Below are 16,964 nucleotides of genomic sequence, written 5' to 3'. Positions count from 1 at the left end.
TTGATATAACTTTACAGGATTTTAATTCAAGGATCGGCAAAAATTGTATCTGAAACTATTTTTAAATCAGGAATAATATATTATCTTGTTATTTTAGTTGCAGCTTTTACTAAATATACTTAAAATAATTATGACCCTGAGCGAAGCAGCTGATCGCTATTGTCGGTTATTATTTTTCACATTGAACCAGTTTGACCAGTCACCGTCGAGGCTCCCGCGCACGCAATCGCGAGAACTACGTGTTGACATTGAATCGTCGAACTATAACAAATACAAATTTTCACGAGTCAAAGTATGTCATTTATGATATATGAATCCATTCTCCGTCAACTAAAGTTTGTTTCAAGGCGTCAAAAGCGGTAATCTGACCGTCGTTGGTGTTAATAACGGTGAGTTGTCCGATCTTCCGATTGCTTCACACATGATTTCGCCGAAATTAATTAAAACAATATTAAAAGGAATTTTTAATAAAATTTATGAAATATGTTACAAACATAAGTCTAGATATACATAGAACACTTTTTATAGCCAGACTGTGTAATTACATGATTAATTTGCATACTTCAGTATGGATTTGTTGACATGGTTTTTCCAGTGTTACATGCTCACGGTAATGTCTTTCCGTTGGGGGAAAAAACCATCAAAACTCATTATTGCGTCTATAATGCGCACCAATTCTACACAGCTGTGTTTTTTGGAGAAAAAAATGCACACAATACTCAAGAAAATACGGTATGTGAGTGTCATCTGATTTGATATTTCATACATCTAAGACATAATTTAGATTTGCTGAAAATGTTTCAGTTCAAAAACCCAAAAGCATGTAACAAAATGACTCATAGGCTCATTAAATTTCTAAACCAAAAACAGCCAACATGACCCAAATTCCAGGGGAAATTTTGCAACTACAGCTTCCCATTATCAACAGTGATGATTACCTGACAGAGCTCACAAAGGACGTCCGCATGAGAATCCATTGCGGTATCTACCACAAGATGGCACAGTGTCACAGCGAGGGCCAGTCTATGGCGAACTGACAAGCGCCAGTTGCAAGTGGGCAAGTTGCCTAGTTACCCACTCACAATCAACAACCACCATGTATATTTCATCAGGGTTGAAATTGACGTGAAGAATCAAGATAGATAGCCAGTTAATTAACCCTCCCATGCAAGGTACCACTATGCATGTTTTATGAGCATTGATGAGTTTCCCATCACTAAACTTGTGTCGATTAACAATCATGTTGCTAACTAGTAAACACAACTTGTTACACTTGAATTATCAGGCCCTTTCACAGCCACAGTCCTTTTCTATATCAGATCAAAATTTGTAACTTGTGGTACAAACTGATTGTTAATCTCATGGAGAATAAAAATCTATTTTAACAACATATTTTTGTTTGATAGGAAATTAAGAATTAAAATAAAATTCTACCTTAGACTGTATAGATTGCGAATGGATTTATTTCACAACATATTTTTTTACTAATTAAGTCATTTCCTTTCAATAAAATTCTGCAAGACAAATTGGAAGTAGTTTTCAGACTAATTAATTTGTGACAAATGCTGTGACACAAGTCCATGTAATGACTGCAGCCAGAAGCACTTCACCTGACCTACGTGCCCTGAGGGCGGACCATGCATGGCTGGTGTTACATAATGCATACCTTCTATGTCAGTGGCAGTACAGTTAGGCCAAACAGAGATGTTTCAAGTACCAGTACATTTTATAAGTTTAGTGTAGCATATTCTGATGTGCTGGTGTTAAAATGCTTACTTGTATTTCAAAATGTAAAGTAATTTCCAAGACACATATGACGATTAATTGGGCAAACTGAATGAAGCCTTCATAAAATATCAACCATAATTCTTTTCAGTGTTCAAAATTCGGGGGTGGGGTTCTTCTATGGTATGATTCTATGGAATCTAGGATCCCAAAGGGGCTGTAACTATCAGCCTTAAAACTATCAGAAGGATCCCTTGACTTTCATGTTTAATTTCGAACACTGCTTCTCAAAATGTATTACTGGTACAATCTACTGATTGTAGTACATGAAACTGAAAACAAACATAAGTGACTAAATTTGTTTGTTTGTTTGTTGTTTAATGCCACACTCAGCAATATTCCAGCTATATGATGGCAGTCTAGAAAAACTGAGTATGGACCAGGCAATCCAGTGATTGACATCATGAGCATCAATCTACGCAATTGGGATACGATGACAAGTCAACGAGTCTGACCACCTAATCTCGTTTGTGGCCTCTTACGACATACATGGGTTGCTGAAGACCAATATTAACCTGGATCTTCACGGGTAAGTGACTAAAGAGTCAATATAACATAAATATACAAATGTGTGCTGACCTACTCAGTTATTGCTGACAATGTAGACCAACAGAAAGACATTCCAACAATGTGTGAGTGCATGTCTAACACCCATCATTACAACATATCTTCTACCACCAACAGAATGACACTGGTGACAGCATGATCACACTTACCCTTACACAACCATGACAAACAGAGGGAGGAGGTGACACCAGACACTAAGCTTTTCTTTTGAGGGTCTTTGCACTGCAGTCTCCATCAAAACCATGAGACAACTATCTTTAGTTAATAGGAGAAAACATAAGTGACCCAGAAAATAAATCAGATTTTGTTTAGATCATTACAGGAAAGAGATGACAAAATGGTCACCACAATTACCAAAATGCCTGCAGGAATGGATGAAAACAGATCAATAATAACTTTCATGGATAAAACCCCTCTTGCTGAGTAACGGATGCTAATTCGAGTGCGTGAGTGCAGTGTGCACCATGCTGCCAGGTGCTACCGTTGACCATACAGGGTGCATGTGTACCTAGCGTGGAAGCATCTAGCATGACAGGTGGTGAAGTGTCCACTTTCTCCCCCTTCCGGCCGTCCACGTCCTCCGTCGGGGATTCTACAGGGAGGAAGGAAGTCATACGGACATGTGCATGCAAATATAACCACATGGTGAGCACAATACAACACAAATGATCATGCAGTCTAAAAGGTTTGTGAAACTGAACATATGAGAATGAAAGTGCATTAAGTGAAATAATTCAAGTACTACATCTAAAACTGAGGTGAAAAGTCTGCTACTCAAATAGAATGTCCAACTCAAATCCAGTGACTTGGGTTTACTGCCATATGAACATAATTTCAGTTATATCCTGGCAGGTCAGTTTAATGTGTACCATTTGGTGGAACCAGTGACGATTCTGACAAAAGACCAGGCAAGCATCATAATCAGGGTAAATCATGGACTCATAGCCATGATCAGTGGATCCAGACACAACAAAGGGACATAACTGCACAGCAAAATGTGGTACAATAAGACTATTGCACCACCATTGCACATCCAACTCAAGAATACTTCACAAAACTCTTGCTTGCGTGTTGCTCCTTCATCTGTTTGAGCTACCTTGAAGCAAAGTATTAATGGAGCTTCTCTTCATTCCTTAATCATGTCTCATGTTCAAACACACCAATCAGTCTCAGATGCTGTCATAATTCTTACAACATTCATAGCAAGCTGTGTGAACAATGCACAATGTGAACACTGATGGAGGGGTACTCACTGTCCATCTCGGGGAGGTATCCGGACCCCTCATGGATCTCCAGGTACTCCTGGTACACCTCGTCATCCTCCAGCCTCTGGTCCTCGCCGGGCAGGATGATCTGAGTCTTGTCCAGGGGCAGCTCCACCTCCAGGATGTTGGACATCCGCGTCTCATCGACTCCTGCACACACAGAGGGGGTAGGTCAGACTTGGTGTGGGGGTTGGGGATATCAACCGCTGTACCCAGAGAGGGTAGGTCAGACTTGGTGTGGGGTGGGGGTATCAACAGCTGTACCAGAGGGGGTAGGTCAGACTTGGTGTGGGGTGGGTTATCAACAGCTGTACCCAGAGAGGGCAGGTCAGACTTGGTGTGGGGGTGGGGGTATCAACAGCTGTACCAGAGGGGGTAGGTCAGACTTGGTGTGGGGTGGGGGTATCAACAGCTGTACACAAAGGGGGTAGGTCAGACTTGGTGTGGGGTGGGGGTATCAACAGCTGTACCCAGAGAGGGTAGGTCAGACTTGGTGTGGGGGTGGGGGTATCAACAGCTGTACCCAGAGAGGGTAGGTCAGACTTGGTGTGGGGGTGGGGGTATCAACAGCTGTACCAGAGGGGGTAGGTCAGACTTGGTGTGGGGTGGGGGTATCAACAGCTGTACCCAGAGAGGGTAGGTCAGACTTGGTCTGGGGGTGGGGGTATCAACAGCTGTACCAGAGGGGGTGGGTCAGACTTGGTCTGGGGGTTGGGGATATCAACCGCTGTACCCAGAGAGGGGGTAGGTCAGGCAAGGAATGGAGAGATGGGGAGGGAGAATGTGATACTTAGACATGATTTGGAGGATGGGTTATCAACATCTGTATGTAGAGGGGGTGTAGAGGGGGTGTAGAGGGGGTGTAGTAGGGGCCAGTGCTCCCCATGAATGCCCCATGACGTGGCACTGTGTGCATGTCGTACCTTTGAGCAGCGCCAGGACGTATATCTTGTAGGTTTTGTCTAGTTCACAGCTGCCAACGATCACTTTACACCGGTTGGAATCCTCATCCGGTACCAGCTGAAACAGACAGAAGGGATGTAATTATCACAATAACATTGCAATGCTCAGGCCCGGTTCAACCATCAGATGTACTGACTACTGTGGCAGAACTACAACAATACCACAGAACAAAGCAACAGTTAAGAATATATATCAAACATAACATTATGTACAGTGTATTTCATACAGTTTCACAAAAAATATATACAAAAAACAAAAATCAACAACCATGTTGTACCTACTTCCTATTGTACTCATCAGACCACAGACTAGAACAACAGCATCAAGCAACAGGTCCACAACCTTAGGACAAGGTGCACCAAGACCTCCCCTTCTACCAGTGTTTGTAAACCTGCAGATGACATCCAAGTCACATGCCCACCAAGTCTCCGGGTTACCAGGAACACCTCAAAGTACAGCACCAACTCAGGTGTACATGTAACTATAGGGCCGATATACCTGTCATAGCTCGGCTCATATATCACCTTCACAAGTTCACCTAGTCCTCCTGTCTCAACAACTACAATCCTAGAATCAATGAACCTGCTGGGGTTTTCACAAGCTCTAAGATAAATGTTTTTAACTGCACAACAGATAAGAACCCACTCATAGGTGTCCAAGGGACACATTCAGACTGGATCGTTGTATTTTCCTATCAGCAGAATCAATAAATATGTTTGGTTTAGGTTTATCTCTCCTTTGGTGCCGACAACCGACGAAACGTTGTCTGATTCATGTCTGTGGCATGTCTGATAGATATCCCCTCTGCTTACTAGTGCTTAACGTAACCAAGGACTTTCAACAGTTAGTTGATATATGTAAAAAGAGTTTGTTATAATTAAAGCATTCTCAGAAGGCAGCCGTAAGTAACTGCAATTGGTCTACTGTGTTTCTGTCCAACACTTCTGACAGGGACCATGCATGGAGAGGATTTATATCAATGCTTCAAAAATATTTTCTCTTACATGAAGACAACATCATACATCATGCATTTAATATGAGAAATTGTGCAGTATATTGGGTCAGCAATATTCCAGCTTTATCACAGTGACCAATAAATAGTTGTATCTGGGCCAGGCAAAGCAGGGGTTGCAATCAGCCAAATCACCTATTTCTATCATCCAATACTCGTTTTAGTCAAATCTGGCAACAAGGATGAGGTACTGGGTACATGTTCTACCCCGGGTGCCAGCCTCGACACAACTGTTATTCTCCAGTAGAACATAGCCATGACTTGTACTTAACCAACACACATAAAAATATATCTTTGATTCTGGAAGCTGATGCACTATCAAGAAATGGTACTCCACTGTAGTGGAAACGTGGGTGTTCTGCGATACCTCTGCTACTCATGCCGTTACTTGATGGAAGGATCGGAACAATGAGGAATATGCTGTTGCCCACTCGATGTCCGTAACATCCTACCTTGGGTCCACACTGCTGGTCATCTAGGAAGACAAGGTAGCCATCGATGGGGACTTCTGGTGTGTCCATGGACATCCACACGATGGTCAGGGCATCCGACTTCTCCGACACCTCAACAGAGATCACTGGACCTCCCTCTGGCGTCGTGGACGGACATCGCATACGCTGGTGACAAGATGAGAGGACTTACATCAGTTACATATCGTCAAGTTACATTCTGTCCATACACAAACATTCAAACTAGTTCTTGGGACACTGACACATTGGACAGCACCTTGAACTAAATCCAAGGTGACTCTACTGTATCCCAGATGAACTAGTGTTCATGAAACAAACACCTTAACCACTCACTTGCCACACCACAGGTCACGTGTCTCATCTTAAACCAAATCAAGCTTCAACTGACCAGTTTGTTGGACTTCTGAGGTTCCTCTGTTGACCGTTTAGGATAGACCTCCACATAGACTTCGTAGAGACGGTTGCCCGCCATGCCGCTGATGTTGATGCTGTTGTTATCCTTGGGGAACATTTCACAGTACGTCACACCATTCAAGAACACCTAGAGACAAGAGATTGATGCAAGCTTTTTTCAATCAACCTCATCAATGGCTTGATAATAAGATTAAGATTTCTTGAAACAAACTAAAAAGACACAATTCTAACAAAAGTGTACCAGTTAATTAATGTATAAAACCAAATGTTAGTAAAAACCTACTGCTACACTAACCTGATATCCCTTGACAAGATGCTGTGCCCCCTCTGAGGGCTTCTCCCAGAACAGCTCCATGACTCCTGGGGCTGTGAAGCACCCCTTGATGGTAGGGCAGCAGTTCCACCAGTTCCAGGCACTTGTCTGAGATAAGACGCTTTGGTAAATACATGGAAGCACTGAGTTCATTTTAACAGTGGTATAGTCAATTTTCAGAATAATTCTTATTCTCCTGCTTCCTCTGGTTACCCTGACAACTAACTGATGTTTCCTGCTCACTATCAATATACTCCCTGTTGCAACAAAGACAATAGACCAATGACTCCTGTTCACTATCTGACCTCCAGTTGCCCCTCACACCTAACCGATGTCTCCTGCTCAATATCAACCCTAGTTGCCCTTGACAACAAAGTGATGTCCCCTGATCAATCTAACAGCCCTAGTTACCCTTGACAACAGAGTAATGTCCCCTGCACACTATCAATCTGAACCCCAGTTGTCCCTGACAACAGACTGATGTCCCCTGGCCACTATCTATCTAAACCTGTGTTGCCCCTGACAACAGACTGATGTCCCCTGGCCACTATCTATCTAAACCCCTGTTGCCCCTCACAACAGACCGATGTCTCCCGCTCACTATCCATCTAACCCTGGTTGCCCCTGACAACTGACCGATGTCTCCCGCTCACTATCTATCTAAACCCTGGTTGCCCCTGACAACTAACCGATGTCTCCTGCTTGTCCTGGATGTCCTCTGTGAGGGAGTCCTCTGGAACACCCTCTCCCTCCTCTTCTCTCGTCAGCACCCAGAACCGACTGGAAGTTACAGGGCATAATCAGTTAACAGTCAAAAACAGACCCTTGTATTTAAAGAGCTTTTCTTAGACACTTTCTCAAAGTCACGAATAAATATCACTCAGCCTACACTGATAACATAAAACTGTCAATGGCAAACTAGATACATGGAACACATGCCATCATAATGATGGATCTAAACCATCAAGGACATAGTCCTTTCATGAACAATATGCTGTTCAATATGCTTTAAATAGTTCCATAGCATGAAATTAAACCAAGAAACCTGCAAAAAGGTTCCGAGTCAAGAAACAAGAGATGAAAGACACAGGGCTAAGTTGTGGAACTCACTTGGATGTGAAGATGTGACTGTTGAGGTAGCCGTCAATAACCGCCATGGCTCGGACAAAACTCAGCCCCGAGTCCCTCAGAATAACCCCCTGCTCTGGCTTGTACCTCTGTACATGGAGAACCACATCAATAGGAGATCACATGGACACATCCAGGAAATACAGACTATCACTCAACAACAATTATATAGTGTTTTAGAAAACTTAGTTGCTTAAAAATGCTCAATTAACATTAATTGCCCTAAATTACCCAAAAGGTACCCTTAGACATAGACCTCACACAACCTTACCCTACCCTGTCCCCCTCTTCCACCTCACCCCAACCCCATCCCCTACCTTGGTTGCGTCCGAGTGCAGCGCAGGTAGAGATCCATCTATGGTGTAGTAGATGGATGTACCGTCTAGGGAACACGCCAGTTTCACAATACTGTAGCGGTTCACGGTGCCACCGTTCGAGTCAGATGTTATGCGAGGCTCCGGGCACCTTGGTGCTATTAAAACATATTAGGCATGATGAATTATCAGATTCAAAACGCAAAGTTCATTGATTAAACATCAATTGACTGTTGTGTCCACGACAGATCTATTGATTACAAGGGTAGGATCTATGTATGACGGGGGAACCTTCTGATTATCAATACATAATGAGCTGTCAATGATGGAAAATCCAATCAAGCATATCAAAGTATGCATATCTTTTGTCAGCTGAACTCAATCAATAAAAAAGTCATTAATAAAAAGATCTGAAATCTTTCATCAAACCATGCTGTAATAAATTCTTACAAAATGAGGTTGAATGCCTAAAGGAAATATTTTTTTCATAATTCTAAACTCGAAAACAGAAGCGGAAATTAGATTAGAATAGTTATTAAATGAGAAGCCATGTATTTGCCATCCAAGTACATACAACTGGATCAACATGTTTGTCGTAACCATTCAATTATTGAACGGAAATGAGAATCTTACATTGACTGTTAATTTATTCACAGATATAGAATAAAAAAACCTGAACCCCTGTAGCCCCCAAACAATCTAGGCACCAACATGTCCTGATTTTTTTAATAAGAACTTTGTCGGTGCTCTTACCAACATCCATGACTGAGATGGTGCAGGCGAACCCTGGCGCCCCCTGTGAGGCAACTGTGTAAGCACCCTCCTCGTCGAACGTGTACAGGAAGCTGTTGTTTGCGACCGGCTTGCCGCTATTGAAAGACTGGGCTCCTTGGATCACGTTCAGGGGATTCTACAGACACGAAACGACAACTTCTTAAAAATAATAGTTCCAAACATAACTATAAACCGATGCCGTACAGACAAGACACGACAACTTCTTAAAAATAATAGTTCCAAACATAAGTATAAACCAATTCCGTACAGACAGGAACACTCATATTTCAATACAATACAACAAATTTTCTTAGATTTTTGTATTAATAGATATTGAATCAGGCAATTTGTGCATTACATTGTAGATACATTGTGATAGTGAGAGAAGGAAAGCTTACGTCACTGTTGGGGGAGTTGACATGGATGATGTTGTGAGGGATGTCGCTGCCCTTCCACGTCCACAACACACTCTGGCCCTGTACAGACAAGCACAGTCAGACAGTTTATCCTGTAGAACACTGCATGACTGGAAATACTCACTGAACTAGATCACCCACCGGATCAGCCTTCTCATCACATTGCTCGTTACATAAAACATATTACAGACAGTACGAAGATGAAGGAATGCAGTATAGATACAGGACAGTCAATGGAGCATTCCTTAACCCTAAGACTGATTACTCAAAGAGTGTCATCACGTAAAAAGCAAGTGTTCAAGAAAATGACAAGTAGCTCTTCTAGCCAATTGAATCTTACTGGACATAACTCTAATTCCTGATACAGGCCAGTCAATGGAGCATTCCTTAACCCTTAGTCTGCTGACTTAGAGAGTGTCATCACGTAAAAAGCAAGTGTTCAAGAAAATGACAAGTAGCTCTTCTAGTCAATTGAATCTTACTGGACATAACTCTAATTCCTGAAATGTGATAAGTCTTAGCTTTTATAATCATCCACTGGGTATGCAATTTCCTGATGCCCGCACAACAATGGTCCTGACTTCCTAGAAGAAGTATACAGAATGTATACATGGCCAGCTATCCAGCTATACCTTTTGCAGGAAGAGTTGAGCTGGATGGAAGCCTTGGTTATCAACACGGATCACTTCGTTGTCGTATCTCTCGTCAGCTATCACACTGCTCAGTTTGGTTTCTGCCATAAACTGCAACAAAAGTTGTCAAAGAAACTTCAACAGTGATGCCATAGTGATTAACCAGTGATAAAACATCCCTGAGTGGAACAGAAGAAAACTTACACCGATCAACTAGCCTCCACAGCCAGATGAATACACAAGTCTTGCTTAGCTTAGCCTGACAAGATTTTCAGAGTTGGCCAACATTTAGAAAACCACAAACAACATTTTTTCATAAGATTAACCATCCTGTCTTCACAACTATAATGGCTTAGTTTACAACACGTAGGGATGAAGAAACAAACTTGGTTCGGCTTCAGCTAGGGTCCATGCCTTAAAACAAAACATTACAAGAATAATTCCTTGAGTATTTGTGACCAGGCGTTGGGTATTGTGCTTACATTCTGCTTGCTCTTCTGTTTCTGGAAGGACTTGCTGTGGTAGTGTTTTATCCCTGTGGTTGTCAGCGCACGGGGAATACAGCGTCTGAAACAGCACAGATCACATCAGTACACAAGATGGAGACTGACTCTCTGACAAAGGCCGGTGATGGAATGTCACAAGGCTGATCAGGATCAACATTCAACTTTAGTCACAAAAGAGGACAAAATCCATCTCAAGTCATATCCATGCCACATTTATTATTTCATAATGCACTGAAACACTCAATGCGAAGGTCGGTAGTACTCAACCCATGTGCCAGATGCATATGCAGAACCAAATATGGCCATACAATTACAAATGTTTGAAAATTAAAGGGAGACAATTCATATGGAATGTATTACAAATCATTAACAACTTACATGCTACAGAGACAGTCATAAAATCACATGAAATCATAACATGTTCCCTCAGCACAGTGAAATGTCCACAGGTTACATAGAAACTTAACACCCAGCACTACTACGCTGCTGCCAGCTTAGTTCCCATGCCTAACATACATGGTGACCAGCGGAAGCAGCTGTAGGACTGACAACCCACACAACACATCCTCATTATTCCAGTCCTTCCCTGTAACTCACAGAGTGTATCTAACTAGGCAGCTTGTTGTCAAGATGTTTCCCAGGTAACTGCTGTCAAGACTCTTCTCCGGTTGACTGGATGTCACATCTCTCAGTGATTGGGTCACTAACATTGACACTCTTTCTTCGTAGACATATTGATTGCCTTGTTGCACTATCTTGTTTATTGATTTTAAATCAATATTTAGTTACTGTATTACGTAACCAAGTAAACAATGTGTGAAAGCTGCCTATTACATACAAATAAACAAAAACAACAACATATATAAGAATATAGTTTCCACCAGTGGAAAGAAAAACATATCCATTACAAGAAATGCATTTAATAAATTTTATATTGAATGTGGACCAGAACAGTTCCTAACAATACATAATTAATATGATATCCTTAAAATGACATAGCCTGGATGTAAAAGATGAAATGCAGGACAGCGATAGGCCCATTCAAGGACAGCTTCCCCATATCTTCTGGGCTATTCAGAATATAACAAGAAAGTTACAAAGACATTGTATCAGTCAGTTTAACGTGTGACTTCATCGACAAGATTGAGAAATGACCTTGAGGTTTTCTGCTACAGTTAACAAGCTAGAGTACCCTTTAAATAAGACTTTTACCATAAAGCTTTAATTCCTATAACTCCTATCAACTCCCTGCTGTGAGTGACCCTGTACACCTATATGGTATGTGAGTGACATCAGTGACAAGCCAAGTCTGCCATGTAGTCACTACCACCTGTCTCCTATAACTATCAACTCCCTGCTGTGAGTGACCCTGTACATCTACATGGTATGTGAGTGACATCAGTGACAAGCCAAGTCTGCCATGTAGTCACTACCTGCACCTGTCTGATGAAGTTCAGTGGAGCAAGTCTACAGTCTCAAGGGATCATCGTAGGAAATAAACAAGTCAAGCACAACATTTAGTTCCTTGTCACAGACACTGCATCACTGCCCTAAACATTCTTCCAAATGAAAGATGTTTTCTGAATGCTTAGATAAGAAAGTCCTCACAATCGATACCGATATCGAGCTCAGCAATTGTAGGAGCCGAATACCAATTAAAATGTCCTTCTTACCTAGTACACTTGAAGTTTATTGATTAGATGACAATAACTAACTACAACGTAGTCAATGTAACATGCCTTATGTTGCCTGGGTACTAATTATTATTTTCGCAATATTTTCCAAAAACTGATTCACATGTGTCAACTCAAACACTGTAAGGTTGACTGCTCCTTGTTATTTGGCTAAAGAAATAATGAGGAGTCCATCTGGTCTAAACAATCCCACCCACTGCAGAAGGCCGGATACTGCAGACAGCCGGACACTGCAGAAGGCCAGACACTACAGACGGCCGGACACTACAGACAGCCGGACACTGCAGACAGCCAGACACTGCTGACAGCCAGACACTGCAGACAGCCAGACACTACAGACAGCCAGACACTGCAGACAGCCAGACACTACAGACAGCCAGACACTGCAGACAGCCAGACACTACAGACGGCCGGACACTACAGACAGCCAGACACTGCTGACAGCCAGACACTACAGACAGCCAGACACTGCAGACAGCCAGACACTACAGACAGCCAGACACTGCAGACAGCCAGACACTACAGACGGCCGGACACTGCAGACAGCCAGACACTGCTGACAGCCAGACACTACAGACAGCCAGACACTGCAGACAGCCAGACACTACAGACGGCCGGACACTACAGACGGCCAGACACTACAGACAGCCGGACACTGCAGACAGCCAGACACTGCAGACGGCCAGACACTGCAGACGGCCAGACACTGCAGACAGCCAGACACTGCAGACGGCCAGACACTGCAGACGGCCAGACACTGCAGACAGCCGGACACTGCAGACAGCCAGACACTGCAGACGGCCGGACACTGCAGACGGCCGGACACTGCAGACGGCCGGACACTGCAGACGGCTGGACACTGCAGACGGCCAGACACTGCAGACAGCCAGACACTGCAGACGGCCGGACACCGCAGACAGCCAGACACCGCAGACGGCCAGACACTACAGACGGCCAGACACTACAGACAGCCAGACACTGCAGACAGCCGGACACTGCAGACAGCCGGACACTGCAGACAGCCGGACACTACAGACGGCCGGACACTGCAGAAGGCCAGACACTACAGACGGCCGGACACTACAGACAGCCGGACACTGCAGAAGGCCAGACACTACAGACAGCCGTACACTGCAGACAGCCGGACACTACAGACGGCCAGACACTACAGACGGCCGGACACTACAGACAGCCGGACACTGCAGACAGCCAGACACTGCAGACGGCCGGACACTGCAGACGGCCAGACACTGCTGACGGGCGGACACTGCAGACGGCCGGACACTGCAGACAGTCGGACACTGCAGAAGGCCGGACACTACAGACGGCCAGACACTGCAGACGGCCAGACACTGCAGACGGCCAGACACTACAGACGGCCAGACACTGCAGACGGCCGGACACTGCAGACGGCCGGACACTGCAGACGGCCAGACACTGCAGACGGCCGGACACTGCAGACGGCTGGACACTGCAGACGGCCGGACACTGCAGACGGCCGGACACTGCAGACGGCCGGACACTGCAGACGGCCGGACAGTGCAGACACTGCTGACGGCCGGACACTGCAGACAGCCAGACACTGCTGACGGCCGGACATTACTGGCTACCACTGTCACTAATCTCATTAAAATCAGATCTTAGTTCTAGCTGCTGTAAAAACAAAGACCTGAGGACATCCCATTACAGGTCACGTCAGAATGACCTTTCATCCGACAAATGAGAGGATCACTTACCACATGAGGTAAGTGACAGTCACAATGTGTTTTCTAATTATGCAACCTCTAAAAATGTAACACGGGTATTCTGAACGACGGTTACAGGTTTTACGACTGAGATATGACTTGGAAAAAACCATCTCTTTCAATCAAGCATCAGTTTTTACTGGCAAGTCGTTAAATCATGAACTATTTCCAGGTTTGAAATTCTTTGATTAAAAAGGACAACGGCACTGTTGAAATCACAATGGCATGGTTACAGTAAGTTCCCCATGTCTAGAGGCCACACAATAACAATTCCCTGAGATGATTTTTATAATGTAAAGCCAGTCAGGAATTGGCACAAGTAAACTGGACAAACTCATATTTCTCTGCCTCAACGCAGGACTGTAAAAAGTACGGTTTCATCTGTATCAAGACTGCAGGAAACACACAACACTGCAACTTCAGTGCATAACTGTCGGGTAATACAATTGTTGTCAGGCAAAAATATCTGATAAATACCTCCACCACTAGTGAATGCAACTAGGAAAAGTTCAGTGCCAGCAGACATGCATGAATCAAGTGCATGTAATGGAACGCAAACTGAGCAAGGTCATGTCCAGGGTTAGAGGTTATCCCTGCTCATACTCTCCGTGACCCACCTAGTTCCCCTAGTCTCTACAGCACAAACAGAAGACAGCATCCCTGAGCCAATCTCCAGCCACGTACCTGGGAGTCAGCACCTTCTCTGAGAAATGGGCATCCAGCACTTGGTCTACCGTCTCCACCAGCGCCACGTCAAACGTCCGCGGGTTGCGGAACGTCCACGCCACAATGTCGTTCACCTGGATCACAACTGGGTCAGGCTTGATTTCAGACGAAGTGACGCTGATTTCATGGACCTGCAAACAAAGAAAAGCCAACCAATAACATAAAGCACTGTTTTACAGGGTAAATGTTTGGACTGGAACTGACTTATATATTTGTATTCAAAAGCCATTGGTGAAAGTAATACTATGACTTTGTATTACAAGAAGAATGATGATTAATTTATAGGTAAATATTGGTACAATAGTTATCTTTCCATAAAATTTCCTATTCACTTTTTGTCAATATTTCATTGTTCTGTGATAAAGTGACATATTACTTTTTCAAATAAAATTCTTCTCATTGAGACAACCAGATACAGCAATGAGTCAGAATCACAATTGCCCTTACGAATGCTTTTTCCATCAGTACAATACAACTCACCTGAGGTTGTGTAGACACGACGACAGCCCCAAACACTTTAGGCAGGTTTTTACTGATGAAGTAGAAGACGCCTGGCATGATGAACTGGTGGGTGAACGCTGACGGACTGTCTCGCGTCTGACCACTACAGAAACCATTGGTGATAGGTACGCCTTGGTGGGATACCTGTTGGGGAGGGAGAAAACTCGTTATCTCAGGTGTGCATATGAACTCGTATAACAGTATATATCTAAATGAGCTACTTGAGACATACCTGTATGTCATACTGGGTCTATTTTTGTTTGTTTGTTGTTTAACGCTGCACTCAGCAAAATTCAAACCATATGACGGCAGCATGTAAATAATCAAGTTTGGACCAGACAATCCAGTGATTGATATCATGAGCATCGATCTACCTCAGACGTACCTGTATAATGTTATGCTGTTTCTTGCCACTCTGCCACACCCACCACACTCGGTCGTTAGGCCGGATCGTGATCACCTTTGGCTCAAACCCGTTGTCTGTCAGATGTACTGTGTGGTTCTACAACAGCAAAACAGGCACTGGGACCTACTTGACTGATTCACTAATCTAAGACTGCTTTTATTGGGCATCAGCATTTTAGTTTTCAACTGATCGTGCCTCCAGTACATACGTCAGCATTAACAGTTTTTTACAAAGCTGACTGTCACCTCAAAACTACAGAAATACTTCCTGAATCTTGTCCCTACACAGAATCACTGTTTGAGCTTACCCGGGAGCCTGGATTGACCACAACAGAGCAGGTGGTGAAACTGTCGCCGGTGTCCGCCACGCGGAAGTTGTACACGCCAATTGTTGTGAAGTGATACGTTGCATGACCAACACGTGTCAGGAGCTTCATTGACGCCTCATCCAGATCTATGTACATTTCTGCACTGTAGGCTGTAATACATTGGATGTTGTAAAATAGGACATTATAACAGGAAAGGTGTAAAATTTGTTAAATAAATTCTTAAACTAATAATCAACACAGACTAGATGTTTCAACCAGTTTTTTATCTTCAAGTAATTCTAATTAAATAATATCACAGGAATATTACTTGAAATATCATAAATCATGTTCTTGCACGATCAGCAAGTTTGAGAACACAGTGATGTAGCAGTTACAGTCAAGTTATGACATGTCTACCTTCAGTTTCCGCTGATGGGCGCCGAGCGATGGGGTTAAGACACTTATCTTCCTCCAGCACCAGAAGAGTTTCGTTCACGTTGACGATTCCCTCTCCATCCCATGTCCACCATATCCTGTCTCCAGTGTTGGCAAACAGCAGATCTGGAAGCACACAGTAACAGGCACATGATCCAGCACAGCCGATTCCTCACAGCATCGTTAGTAGCAAGGACCACAAGAAACAAAAAAGTTCAATTTGAAAATAACAAGACTTGGTACTAAATCAGATGCGAGAAAATGACCTCCATCAACATGAAGAACATTTTCACAGAAAATAAAATACTTTAAGTTAATACCAGCATTAGTGCTCACCAGGTGAAAAGCCCTTTTCCTTGAGTTCTATGTGATGTTCCTTGGGCCGGGGCTTGACGATGATGGTGCCCAGGTACTCTGCTGCCTCCTCAAAGTTCTGGTCGGAGAAATAGTACACCCCCGTCTTGTGGAACTCGTGTGACAACATTCCTTGTTTGCTGGGAACGGTCCACCGGAACCCGTCCTTGATAGGCTGATTGAGAAACATACAGTGGACAATGCAAACTTTTGTCCATACGAACATGTCTCATGTAA

The 16,964-nt window shown here is 43.6% G+C and overlaps 1 protein-coding gene across 1 annotated transcript in view; it reads right to left on the bottom strand.

The window, feature by feature from the left end:
- Positions 1–16,964, bottom strand: part of LOC124136325 — a 104,723-nt gene that overhangs the window by 51,102 nt on the left and 36,657 nt on the right. The window contains exons 12-30 of the mRNA XM_046502225.2: positions 16,710–16,902; positions 16,356–16,499; positions 15,939–16,108; positions 15,611–15,727; positions 15,205–15,369; positions 14,683–14,855; positions 10,536–10,620; positions 10,054–10,164; positions 9,404–9,481; positions 8,985–9,141; positions 8,235–8,389; positions 7,900–8,006; positions 7,479–7,569; positions 6,772–6,897; positions 6,451–6,603; positions 6,045–6,209; positions 4,541–4,637; positions 3,606–3,767; positions 2,861–2,944 (exon numbers count right to left, since the gene is read on the bottom strand). Of these exons, the coding sequence (XP_046358181.2) occupies positions 2,861–2,944; positions 3,606–3,767; positions 4,541–4,637; positions 6,045–6,209; positions 6,451–6,603; positions 6,772–6,897; positions 7,479–7,569; positions 7,900–8,006; positions 8,235–8,389; positions 8,985–9,141; positions 9,404–9,481; positions 10,054–10,164; positions 10,536–10,620; positions 14,683–14,855; positions 15,205–15,369; positions 15,611–15,727; positions 15,939–16,108; positions 16,356–16,499; positions 16,710–16,902 (2,533 nt within the window). The remainder of the gene's footprint in view (positions 1–2,860; positions 2,945–3,605; positions 3,768–4,540; positions 4,638–6,044; positions 6,210–6,450; positions 6,604–6,771; positions 6,898–7,478; positions 7,570–7,899; positions 8,007–8,234; positions 8,390–8,984; positions 9,142–9,403; positions 9,482–10,053; positions 10,165–10,535; positions 10,621–14,682; positions 14,856–15,204; positions 15,370–15,610; positions 15,728–15,938; positions 16,109–16,355; positions 16,500–16,709; positions 16,903–16,964) is intronic.

This window comes from Haliotis rufescens, unplaced genomic scaffold, assembly GCF_023055435.1.
Source record: "Haliotis rufescens isolate VD_foot unplaced genomic scaffold, xgHalRufe1.0.p SCAF_22, whole genome shotgun sequence".
Classification (NCBI taxonomy): Eukaryota; Metazoa; Mollusca; class Gastropoda; order Lepetellida; family Haliotidae; genus Haliotis; species Haliotis rufescens.
The sequence above is the reverse complement of the archived record's forward strand: the minus strand, read 5'-3'. Positions and strand labels throughout refer to the sequence as shown.